The 13,055-nt window shown below is 40.4% G+C and overlaps 1 protein-coding gene across 3 annotated transcripts in view; it reads left to right on the top strand.

The window, feature by feature from the left end:
• arap1 (ArfGAP with RhoGAP domain, ankyrin repeat and PH domain 1) overlaps window positions 1-4,939 on the top strand; it is a 42,598-nt gene extending 37,659 nt beyond the window's left edge. For 2 of the 3 annotated variants that reach the window (XM_029445757.1, XM_029445759.1), the window contains 3 exons: window positions 296-454; window positions 2,052-2,089; window positions 2,725-4,939. In XM_029445757.1, coding sequence (XP_029301617.1) covers window positions 296-454; window positions 2,052-2,072 — 180 coding nt within the window. In that variant the 3' untranslated portion in view covers window positions 2,073-2,089; window positions 2,725-4,939. The remainder of the gene's footprint in view (window positions 1-295; window positions 455-2,051; window positions 2,090-2,724) is intronic. The other variant, XM_029445758.1, reaches the window with a different exon arrangement.
• Window positions 4,940-13,055: the final 8,116 nt, after the last annotated feature.

The raw sequence follows: 13,055 nt of genomic DNA, 5'->3' as shown, positions 1-13,055 counted from the left end.
CACACACACACACACGCACACACACAAAAACAATATGTTGCCGGGCATTAATACTCCACCATTTGCAATAATTCAGAATTCATAAAAATGTTTGCTGTTTGTTTTCCACTAATAATCTTTAAGCCTGTAAAAAGCACACATTGTGTCTTAGCATGAGCGTTAACACGGCACTACTTTATGGAGTGTACCTCAACAAGACACTTTAAATGGCATGTAACTGCTGATCGTATTGTAAAATCTCTGCTTGCTCCCTCTCCCCATCTCTCCCTGTGTCCATGTCCACTCCTCATTAAAGTACGACGGCAACGTGTGGCCTCAGGACGGACTCCAACAGACACGAGTGAGCCGTGTGTTGCCAGATACGCGTCACGGTAATGTGTCACTGATACCGCTGCGTGGCAGTGAGAATGAGATGCGGAACAGCGTGGCAGCTTTCAGCCAAGACACGCTTTCTGTGAGTGAACCTACCAATCACGGGGACTAATCCTAAGAAAAACCAGGAAGCTCAATCTAAAGCTACTGGCTTATCAGAGACATTCATGCTGAACAGGTGGTCCAGACCCTCAACCTTGATCCTCACCAAAGAGTGAACAAATTTTGACTGTGTGCTAGTTGTATAATATGTACTTTACATTTGGTGGACAGAAGTCCATTCAGATTTTGTGATTGGGCATGAAAAACTCCGTGTTCTTCGAATATTTGTCTTCTCTTTTTGCCATTTACTTCCGCAAAAAGGAGGACAGGACTTGGGGGTTACACCTGTGCAGCAGCAATAATCTCTGTTGATTGATTCATCTTTGATTTCATCATCATGACAAGATCTGGGTTCTTAAACTGGGTGACGTTGACCAAAAATAGACTATTGGGCACTTCCTTGAAGTGTTTTCTAGAACATAAATGACTGATTTGCGTCCAGGTGTAAACATGTTTAAGAATCCAGATGATGTGAAGAGGAGTAAACAGCATGCATCTTCATATTGACGCAGGTTCGGACTGAGAAACAACTAAAACAGAATAACAACAAGAGTCATTCTGGTGAGGCTCTGCCAAAGCATTGCTTCAGAACATCAAGGAAACAACAGAAACAAAGAAAAACACATTTCTCTCATGCCTCCAGGCAAATACGGTCAACACTGTGTTTCACAACTCTGCTGCCATATTGGCTCACAGAGTTGAATACTTGGCAAGAGTTTGACAAACATAATCACCGTTGGTTTGTTGGACTACATTTCAAGTGCACTGATATTAAACTAGACCTGTTCTACAACATCAATATCACCCTCTCCATCTGTTCGCCGATTTTCATCGGAAAATTGAGTGCAGCCATCCAAAATAATTCACTCATTCTTGGTGGTATGGGACCAAATGTCCACAATCTGATGATGCAGTTGTCTCCTCCTGCTGTTTCTGTAGCCATCACAATCCTCTCATTAGTTTGCTGCCGACTGCAGCAGCACATACGAGATCAACTCGGTCTGACGTTTCTTACATTGGCAAAAACACAATTCCAGGGTTGTTGTTGCCTTTTTGATATCGATCCTCATGTTTTCGGTGTATTGTCTAAATAAAAGATTAGTGGAGTGTGAGAGAAGGTGTGATTGCTTTGGTGATGGGGCAGCAGCTGGATTTATGCAAGATGTTTGTGTGTGTGTGTGTGTGTGTGGGGGTGGAGGAGAAAGATTCACTGCATATAGATATGTCCAATAGTGTGTGTGTGTGTGTGTGTGTGTGTGTGTGTGTGTGTGTGTGTGTGACTAAACCTTATTATGGCTCTCAAGGTTACTCCAATGATATTTAGTGTGACTTTTGATACGACAGATTCACCACATCTCTGTTTTCTCTTTTCTCTCACACCCTTTCAAGCCTTGTTCACACTTCTCCTGCTGTTTAGACGGACCATCAACACACGCCTGCCTCTTCATCTCTTTCACCCTACAATTCTCTGCTCTCTTTAGTCCATCACTGTCTTTACCTCTTTCTATTTCTACACCTCAAGGTTTCTCCTCCTGTCCTCCCTCCCTGTCATAACCCCATTGTTGTTTATCTTTCAGCTCTTTAGAGATGTTCGATAATGGTCGCTGCCAGAAAGGTATGACCATTTTAAAGGGGATAACACACACATTCTAGATGTACCATCATCAATTTTAATTCATATGTCAGAAGTGTTTTCTATATTCTGTGTGAGCTGCATCAAGCTGCCATGATAAAACCAGTGCTTGTGAATGTGAGTCAATGACAGTAGACGGGAATTTACTCTCTACTGTTTCCTCTTTATTTTACGATACCCATAAGCAAGATAAACTTGGAGTTATGAAACGGTATGACACAATTAATAAAGTCAATAAATGACAAAGAAATATATAAACAATACTGCTATAGATCATCATTAACGCCTCTGAATATTATATAGTGCTGAAATGATTAGTGAATTATTCTTATAAGTTATTTAACAAGCAAAAATGAGCTGGTTACAGCTTTAAATATGTGCTGATTGTCTCATATCTTTTGAAAGTTTAATATCTTTGAGTTTTTCACAAAACAAGCCGTTATGAATGCTTTTGTCACCCATTTCTGAGATTTCACAGGCAAAATAATTAAATGGATTAAATAAATAAATAAAAACAGATTAATTAGCAATAATAGAATACAGAATAGAAAACATAAACGATTCCAAAGTTTAGGATGAGACGGCGCTGATTTCTGTTTTCTTTTTCTTTTTTAAAGGACGGACAGCTGGCCTCAGATGACCTACATCATCATTCTGCGACTGTACGGGCAAAAATCATGGATGCTCATACTTCACGTGGATTACGGCCTGAGCCCATCTGCTCCTTTTTTGAATATGAACTGCACCAAAAAGTACGGACAATGAGGATCACATGTAAAATATAACCTATATGGTTTTCTGCACAAATGAATTTTACTTTACTTGATGTAGAGTAGAAGCAGCCGGGAGCTGTTGCATTCAAAATCAAAGAGTTTGATGGACTACAATCACTCGCTTCCAGCCTGATGTGCGTCAAGTTTCCACCCAATGTTTCACTGTTTCCATTGGTCAGGGGCATGTGAAAGAATTGCATTATGGGACAAAAGCATGAAAGATATTATGGGAGAAACCTTAATTTCTTTATTGTATTTACACAAGACTCAGTCGGGTTATTCTAGGCACTAGCATCGAGTGCTTAGCAATTGTTTTTAAATAGTTTATTACTTGCAGTTGTAGCTGAATATGATTTATATTTTTGTTTCATCTTTAGATCTCTTTCTGTACTATTGCGTATGAATAACCCCGGAGTTCAAAATGTAATATTTGCTATTGTAAGCAAAGCTGATGTTATAGGTGACCTGATTCTGTCCAGAGTTTGTACCACAGGGAACTAAGACTGAGAAATGACAGGTGATGGATCCGTGTCTATTACTGCGCAGGACATTTGCCTGTACTGTGCAAAGCCTCGGCCAGAGTTGCATATTTGTCTGCATATGTGCACCAGTGTGCATAAAGTATGTGTGAATATGTGTACGCGTGTGTGAGTGGGCAAGTTTTATCTTTTATGAAATTGTTGTCTTTTGGGAAGTGAAGGAACGAGAGGTATGTGCTAAAAGAAAAAAAATCCATTGCTTGTCTTAAGATTGAAAGAAGAAAGTCACAGTCGAGGGCAAAATGGCCTTTCATTGGGACATGTGATTTAAATAATTGTCCCCTCTTCTGAGTCAAGCACCTTAAGTATGTCACAAACAATATTCACTTATTAGTTGTTAGTATTGTCTGTTCCCGCTGCCCTCACACAGTCCTCAGCACTGCCTCCTCTCTTCTTCGCTTTGATATACAGTATATATACATACATGGGCAGTTTTGTCATTAACCAGCTGTATTTATGAAGTTTTAGATTATGAATTAGTCACTTTGCAATAAAAATGTATTTTGTGTTTGTTGTGCACAACAGTATATTATATCGTTTGTTCATCCAAACAGAGCGCAGGATTTAATTTGTGCATTATAATCTTCTATCCTTCTTTCCACTTGGGCCCAAACGTGTATATATTTGGTCAGAAGGAGAGCCATGAAACAATCGACATTAACTGTACCTGTCAACAGTTTACCAGCTGCGTTCTTCAGCACCTTGTAGTATTGCCTGTGTGCCACCTGCAGGGTTTCCCTGTTGCAAAGGTTTCTTATTTATTTGGACAGCAGAGGACGCTAGATGCTGTGCTGTAGAGGGCTCCATCTGTGCTGATGAGGAATCATGACGTTCAGATAAATGTTAATTTTTAACACCTTTTTTTAAGAACATTTTGTGTGAAAAAGTGTCTATGTGCAGTTTGTGTGTATGAGTGTGTGTGTGTGTGTGTGTGTGTGCGTGTGTGTGTGTGTGTGTGTGTGTGTGTTGTTAGCTGCCCTCCAGCCCGGACCTCAGCAGGAGTAGAGAGAAGAACGTAATTAAACTCTATAGAAAGTATTCCTCCCAGCCATGTTTTTTTAACGTTTTATAGTTTTTAAGATGGCGTCACAGTGGACGTACCATTTGTACTTATTTTTTGACACAGACGGAAAATTAAGTACAAATAATAATCACAAAATAATTGCCCTTTTTAAATCAATCAGCTCTGTCAAGTTGCATTGGAGGTATATGCAAATGCTTTGAAATGACCACTGAATTATGTAATAGTTTATTACAAAATGTGGAGAAATGTATTACCTATTGCGTTTTGTTTATTACAAAATGCAGCAGATTATTAAAAAATGTAGTCCTTTCAGATACAGGTTTATTTAACGAAGAAAGTTTTCCCACCTGGGATACTAAAGTATTTTGATATATATTTCAGTTTTATCTAATTTGGATACATTTGTAGAATATTGAGATTTTTTACATGGATTACTGTCCTAATCTCAATACACTAGTGATTCAATGTAGTAAAACAATAAAGTACAAAAGTCCAACAGTGGGTGTAGTATTCTTGTTATAAGCAGTGTATATCTCTGAAACTCTAATAAACACATTCAGCTAGTTGTGTGTGTGTGTGTGTGTGTGCATGTTTTGTCTTTCTGAACATGCATATGATTATGTTGATAGTCACAAAGTTCCTTTTACTAAAAGGTTGGTGGCCTCCAGCGCTGCTGTGCCCTTATGGTAATCCACTTGTTTTTATTCAGTGCATTTATAAAATTAATGTACAAACACACAGTCAAACTCTAATCCTACAGGCTAACTGTGAAAACAAGCCGGGCTACAAACATGTACAAACATGATGTCAACACATCACACATGTACACGAACCTTACACATATAGGAGCAGAAACTGTAGCCAGGCCTGCGGGCTTCATGACATGTTGTACTGCAACAATAAAATGGAAGCCTATAGATGTGCTTCGAGGAAAAATGTCAGGAGTGTGTGTGTGTGTGTGAGTGAGTACAGTGATCATAGGGAGAGCCCTGAGGAGGTCTTCTGTGTGTGTTTGTGTTGGTGTGTGAGTGAGTCACAGTGGTCCACCAGCTCTCTGTTCATTCTTCTAAGCAGAGCTGACACATCAGGGTCACTATGTACCTCGAGACACACACTGTAGAGCCCTGCAAGGGGCTCACGCACAGGAGACCTCAACTTTACTATTCATAGACACACACACACACACACCCAGGAAGATGCTTAAACACACACGCACACACACGTACACACACACCAAAATAGCCTTTACTACATAGGTCAAAGCAGCAGTTGCATAAAGCAGAGGGGTGACGACAGATGAGTGGTTCACAGAAGGGCCACAAATGGAAATGAGCCCTCAGGGACCTGCAGGGTGGCAGGGTGTGCCAACTGCCAGGACCTGCCAGCCCACCTGCCAGCTTCCAAAAATAAAATTTACATTTTCATTGAGCACAGCGGGCCACAAATCCTGAAACAGACAAACAATAGGAGGTACAATGGCAGCCACCAGCCTCCCACAGAAATCTGGACATCCACCTGTGTGAGCCAATCTACTTCATTTACACTCAGAGCACACGGTTACAAGAACAGCATGAGCATCAGCAGACGCTGAGGCTTCTTTAATGACAAGTTCAGCCTGAAACAGGACAGTGATGAAAAGCCTGCGTGGGTTTGAGTGGATTATGTGACCATTGTTTGCTCAAAGATACCGTACACCTCAAGTACTTTCTCAAACAAACGAGACAACAGACCAACAACTGATGCAGGACTATCAACAAAAACTGCAACATTAGTAAGTAACTAGTATTTATTGTCGACAGGACAGCAGCAAATACAGCACCAACATATTTAATGTTTGTGGTTTTTCTTATTCCATTTTCACTAAACTGTAATCTAAGGGGGAATGTAAGGGGTTTGGTCGAACTACCATCTTTGTCTGATACAATGAAGCCTGTGAACTTGTCACTAGATTTGATGGATTTATCCCCAGACATATTTAGAAATACTCTGCAGTTCAACAAGTAGCAGCTTTAAAAGGGAAGGAGCTGGGAGAAATTAGTCTGCTGTCTCAGACATTTAGGGGCCCAGCGCCTACAGCAATTTATGTCTGCTGCGCTGAGATGTTATTTACTCTGTAATTCTTATGTTAGGCGTTGGTCTGGATCAATTTTTCTTCTCTACCATCCAGTGGTCTATAAAAGCACATAATACCCTGAGCTGCACGACAACAGCAATGGTTTGATTGTCTTTAACGCTCATTAATCAATGTGCTCCAGCTATCCATGGCATATAGAATTTAACCTACAAATCATATTTATCTACGTACCTTGTGTCCTTCATTGCACCTTCTACATCCACCTGCAGTGTTAAGCTGCATGAGGCATCAGTCCAGATTTGGATAACTACTTTGCCTCCTCCGCTTTCTTACACTGCCAGAACCATAAAACTTTCTAATCCTCCACTGATGAGCTTTAGTTCTGCAGATATAATCAAATGGACTTTTTGAACCTAAACAAAATCAGAAATCTTCTGCTGTGTTATAAGAAACTAAGATGTAATACTTTATTCTATCTAATGTTATACTTCAGATCAGTAGGCCGTGCTTGTGGTATCAAGCTGCGTCAGGAGGTTCACTGTTCTAAAGTGCCTTTTCTTTCTAGTCTCTGTTACATCACTGCTCACGGTGATTGAAGCAGCTGAGATATAAGAGATGCGAGGAGACGTGTACAGGTAAGAGGGGGAGCACGGCAACCTTCTCCCTTTTGTTCTTTGGCATCCTCAAATAACTTGTCATTTAGATTAAGATAATGAGACGTGGGAGTTTAAAAATGTCAGCGCCGCGCTGTCGTGTACTCAGAACTTATTTTGGGGAATCATGCAGACAAAAATGTGAACCTGTAGTTCAATGAAATGTAGAATCTCCTGTAAAAAGGCATTATTATAGCAAAACGTGTTTAGTTAGGATGGCACAGTATTCTTGGTTGGCAGTAATGTTGCAGAAACAGATGCTAGTGTTCATAAACATGTTGCCAACATGCATGTCTGGGTTTCCACAACACATACCCTCCCAGGGTGCTGCAATATCATCACAGCTTGAGGTTACTTCAAATATTATTGCCAATTTTAGATAGTTAGTAATAGAGATACGGTCAGGAAAATGTCCCTGTATGACCTTAATTAAATATTAATTACTGCTAAATACATTCCCAACATCATGATTTGGTGCCCACAACACAACCTATTTACAATTTTTAAATAAAAAACTAACTTTTCATTTATTTTACAGTGAATAGGACAACAGGAGTACTTCAAGTCTACTAAATGGACCATGAGGTGAGATTGTTTTTTGCCGACATCAGACAAACTCAATCTGAAAGAGAATCTCAAATTGCAGAGAAGTCAATATATGCTGTAATTTCCAGGTTTTCGAGCAGCAACACTGAACCCCTGCATTCAATAAACTCACACTGCCTGCCTGCCTGCCTGCTCTCCGACCTTCAAGATGAAATGTAGAGCACATACAGCTTCACTGAGGGCTACGAAATCTTAAAGAAACATGACAAAACACATTTATACAGCCTACGGTGATACATATTATGTAACCGTTTGTGTTTCTGAGTTCTAACACCAGTTGTCTGCACGTAGCTCTTAGGTGTGCGTGAGTTTGTGAGTGGTCCTTCTTATACCCAAAGCCCCTTCAAGCTGGCTGTAAATGAACATGTTGGCGTGAACTTGTGTGATACTAAGAGGGTTCGATGGTTTGCAGGGCCACGAGGAGCATCTCTCAGCTGGATGCATTTCATCTGAACGGTTTCCTTTGATACGATAAAAGGAACTTTGTGACAACACCTTGTCTCTGGTCACCTCCAGCTGACTGAAAAACATATACAATCTCATACAGACACACTCACAGTCATGTCTCCTCTTTCTCTACCTTTAACACACACAAACTGACTTTTGTGTCCCCTCCCCCACACACACACACACACACACACACACACACTTGCTGAATCCTGCAGCACTTCTTGAGTTCTGAGAAAGCTGTTGTGCTTCGCTACGTCTTATTTCCGCCCTCCAGCCCCTCCCTTCACATGTATCACCAATCATTGGTCCTTCAAGAGGAAAGGAAGAAGGGAAAAAGGCCCATTCCTCGTCCCCATGGCAACTGCTCTCTTTCTCTTCGTTTCTGCACAATCAATCAAACAATGGATGACCAGCCCCTAAAGAGGAGAGGCACAGGGACCAAATATCACTTCAGACGTTTAATGTTCAGGCTGCCTTTGGTCATTTGTTCACCCACAGCGTCTCTGCATGGCGTCTCGATCTTTTCCTGTGCTCTTTCTGCTTGTTCCTCGGTCACCTCTAACTGACAAAAACACATTTTAGAAAAGCCACATACAAACATACAACAAAAACATAAAAAAAATAATTCACCATTATGCTGTCCAAATGTAGATATCCTTGTCTCTACTAATACTAATGACACATGAATATTCAGCAATACTTCACTTATCCTGACTGTGTATTCGTCTTAAGCGATAGTTTAACATTCTGGAAACATTACATTCTTGCCATAAGTTATATGGGAAGACGGGACCACTGTCATGTACAGTAAATGTGAAGCTACAGCGAGCATATGGTTAGCTTAGCTTAGCACAAAGACTGGAAATAGCTAGCCTGGCTCATTTCCATTTGTGGCCCTTTTGTGTAAAAATTTAAATGTGGCCTTTTTCGAGTAATTACGTGTAAGATTATTTCCTGACCAGTGTTGCTAAGTGGATTTTATGAACTTTGGACAGGCTAGCTGCTTCCCCCTGTGTCTAGCCTGTGTGCTAAGCTAACTAACTGCTGGCTCTATATGTACGCTACAGACAGAACTGTATCGATGTTCTCGTCTGACTCTCTGCAAGAAAGAAGTGTATTTCCTAAAATGTCAAACTATTCCTGTTTTCTACTGTTTTACTCAATTACAAGCAGATACGAATGAGTAATCGCTTACGCTTTAAAATATAAATGCTATTCTGTCTTTTTCCTCCCTCTACCTGTCTGTTCAGATCTCTGTTTGTTTCACTCTATTCTTACTCCCTCCCTCGTTGTCTTTCTTTGACTTTATCTTTCAGCTTCTCACCAGCAGCAGACACAGAGAAATTGGAGAACATTTCGTGTCTGACACCCAGCTTATCTCACAGATACTATCACCATGGAGGGACTCAGGAGGAGATGGTGGTGGTGGGGAGGAAAAGGACTGGAGGGAGAAAAGAGAAGACATTACAGAAATAGTAAAGAGAGAGAGAGAGAGAGAGAGAGAGAGAGAGAGAGAGAGAGAGAGAGAGAGAGAGAGAGAGAGAGAGAGAGAGAGAGAGAGAATGGCATGGGGTAGAGGTGTAAAGTGATAAGAGATGGTACAGGAGGAAGACGAGGGTGAGGTGAGATTGGAAAGAAAATATGTACGTTAGGAGAGATGAGGTGAAGCACAGTTCAAAAGAAATAGAAATCGATGAAGGTAAAGAAGAACAATGAGGATGTAATTAAGATACTGAAAGAAAAAAAAGATACAAAAGAGCCTTGAAAAGAAGGCTTGGATTTTTTTTATTTCATATTTACCACTATTATTTTTTTAAAAGAAGATAAACCCTAACAATCAGGAAACCCCTTGAGCTGGAATCGAAGACGTAGGAGAAAGAGCAAAGCAAGAGGAAGGGAGTGGTGAGAATAATGGAGGGAGGAGGAGGAAGGGAGGGCCTGGGAGACAAGTACTAATAGTAGATTAGTCAGTCTAAAGATGCTGTTGGGCAGTGCACCACGTGTCTCTCTCTCTCTCTCTCTCTCTCTCTCTCTCTCTCTCTCTCTCTCTCTCTCTCTCTCTCTCTCTCTCTCTCTCTCTCTCTCTCTCTGTCTGTGTGTGTGTGTGTGTGTGTGTGTTTTAGGGGAGAGGGTGAAACGGGATGTGCGCAAGCCGACAGACTGAAGAATTTGCCTCTTAATCACTGTACAGTTTAATTCAACCTGATTGACTTGATGAGTGTGCACACACAAACACGCAGCTCTGCAGGGCAGATGATGTCACTCTATGAGATTGTAAAGGCAGCTATATCAGTGGTGGCGTTATTTGTGGGTGCTGGCAAAAAAAAAATCTGACATTGACATTAATAAAACTCATCCCTTTACATTTAAACATTTTGACAGCGTATCAGTTTTTTCTCATCTAGGTTATCTAATTTTTCCTCTTTTTCTCCTCGCTCAGGCACGACACAATGCAGTGTTGTGTTTGCATATTTCCTCTTTAGCCCTCCCTATTCCAGGACAGTGAATGTCATTACACACTCATGTTGTGTGCACAAACTTAAATCAAACTCTCAGAGCTTTATTTAAAATCCAGTCAGGTGTTTACACGTTTTCCAAGATACTTGACAATGCCTTGGTGAATCTTTGGAGACATGTGTATAAAAGGATACGTGAAAAATAAATGGTGCAGCCATAGAAAACATGTGGGAGAATCAGATTTTAACCCTCACCCAGAAATGTCAATTGATACAATTCACAAACAGGTGAATGTGGTTTGGGACAGATAACATTTGGTAACATCAATTAAACATACCATCACTGTTCAGTGAAACCATGCGGCTCCAAAATGTCAACTTTGTTCTTGAGCTGAGAAACAAACCAGATCATCCGATGGGGTTTTATTTTTCTTTAAAAAATAGGAGCACTCAATCCTTCAGTTTGTCTGAAGAATTAGAAGTCACCAACATTGGAAAAACATGGTTTTCAATGGACACTGACCAGCTTTTTAGTATGTAAATATATCACTCGCTGAATGGCACTTTGTATAGACCAACATGTGGTCAATTGTTTTTGACATTTAAAATGTATAATTGAACATTTTTACTTTGTAAATATAATTTTGCTAGAGGAGGGGTTAATATGAGTGTCAGTGTCTATTTCTTTTTTACAGTATAGCATTGTGATTTCTTAAGGTTGCTCTTGGAGATACCTACAAGAATTTGTCATCATCCTTAGGTCACGAATGTAGTGAACACTAACTAAATCCAAAAGGCACATTTCTACATTTTCTGGTGTATAAATGACTCCCAAAGGTTGTGAGCCAAGCCATAGCCCTATCTGTATGCATCTTTCTTAAAATGTATGTCAATGCACACCTGTGTGGATTATATTATTATGACCAGCGAGAACACTGTAACAGAGCTTTAGCTACAGTTCTGAAAAATAAGACATAAAGATAGATAGTGCGCAGACAAAGGAGGCCTTCATGCATCATATGTCTGCAGTTTGGATCACCCCTCTGAGCACAAAGCAGCATGGGTTCTGTTCAGGGAACGACAGAGAAAACAGAGAGACTGTGCAGATGATGTCACCACAGGGCCTTCTCCAGTGTGTGTGTGTGTGTGTGTGTGTGTGTGTGTGTGTGTGTGTGTGTGTGTGTGTGTGTGTGTGTGTGTGTGTAGTCCTGGGTTTTGCTCTCTGAGTTATGTAAGCTGTTTGGGAAAAGGGCTAAACTCTGCACACAGTAAGGGAGGGTTTGGTATCAAAAATACAATTTACAGGGGCTGAAAATAGCACCGATTGTTTACACAGACAGACATACAGTATTTCAACGTTTATTCCCATTACGATTCTCTGAACTCTTGAAAAAATCATCACCCTCATCTCTTCTCTTCCAACTTAAGTTTTGGTTTCACAGCGCGTGTCTCGGCACGTACAGTGCTGTATGTTGCTGTGTATCACGCCAGGCTGCCACTAAACTGCAGAAATGTATCAGATTTTTCCAACAAATGCCACCATCTGTGTGAGACTGTTTCCTGAGTGTCTGTGTTGTGTGCTTACGCATGTCGCGTTGCACGTTTATAATTCCAGTTTTTATTATTTGATGCAGATGATAAATGGGATTAAGAGAAGTGTAAATTACAGAATAGACTACATTGCTTAAATGATTAGTCATCTAGTGTTTATATAAAAAGTAGATTTAGGACTTGGGGACAGAAAATCTTTATTAGAGCGTGCACAATTTGTTTTGAGGAGGTCTGAACTGATTACCATTTTAATACTTGCATGATTTTCTTTTTGTACATATTTAATGGGCGTTGTTGAAGCGAGCTGAGTTCTAAGATACAGAGTGCTTCTCTGTAATTGTTGTGCATGTGACAATAAATAACTTTGACATTTTGAAATGGTTTACTTAATTGTTTAACTTGAGCCTTTAATAGTGTTTATCTGTGATGTGCAAAGTGGTCTTAATCTGGTAGCCTGAGATGGATTGCTTTTGTCTCCACACATCTGCAACATACTGTACAACATGCTGGAAAACCGTGATGGCTCTTACGTGTTCATTGTACCAGAGCAGACAGAGCCAAAGCTCAATGAATGTTGCATTACAAAGACTGACTGGTCTGGATTTATAGTGCTGGAATCTCAATAGATGAGTTGGGCTCAGCAGGCCCAACATATTGAGGGTGTAGCTGTGGACTCTATAGGACTCTATCTAGAATGACTTCATCTGTTATTTCCCTGGAAACATTTCGACATGGAGCCTGCATGGACTCTCTTCAAAACCTCTATCATGGAAGCAGACGCATCTCTCTGTAGTCACAATGTGGTCGGGGCTTGTCATGGTG

Source organism: Cottoperca gobio, chromosome 13 (assembly GCF_900634415.1).
Source record: "Cottoperca gobio chromosome 13, fCotGob3.1, whole genome shotgun sequence".
Taxonomy (NCBI): Eukaryota; Metazoa; Chordata; class Actinopteri; order Perciformes; family Bovichtidae; genus Cottoperca; species Cottoperca gobio.
Note: the sequence above shows the minus strand (reverse complement) of the source record. Positions and strands in the feature narration are given on the sequence as shown.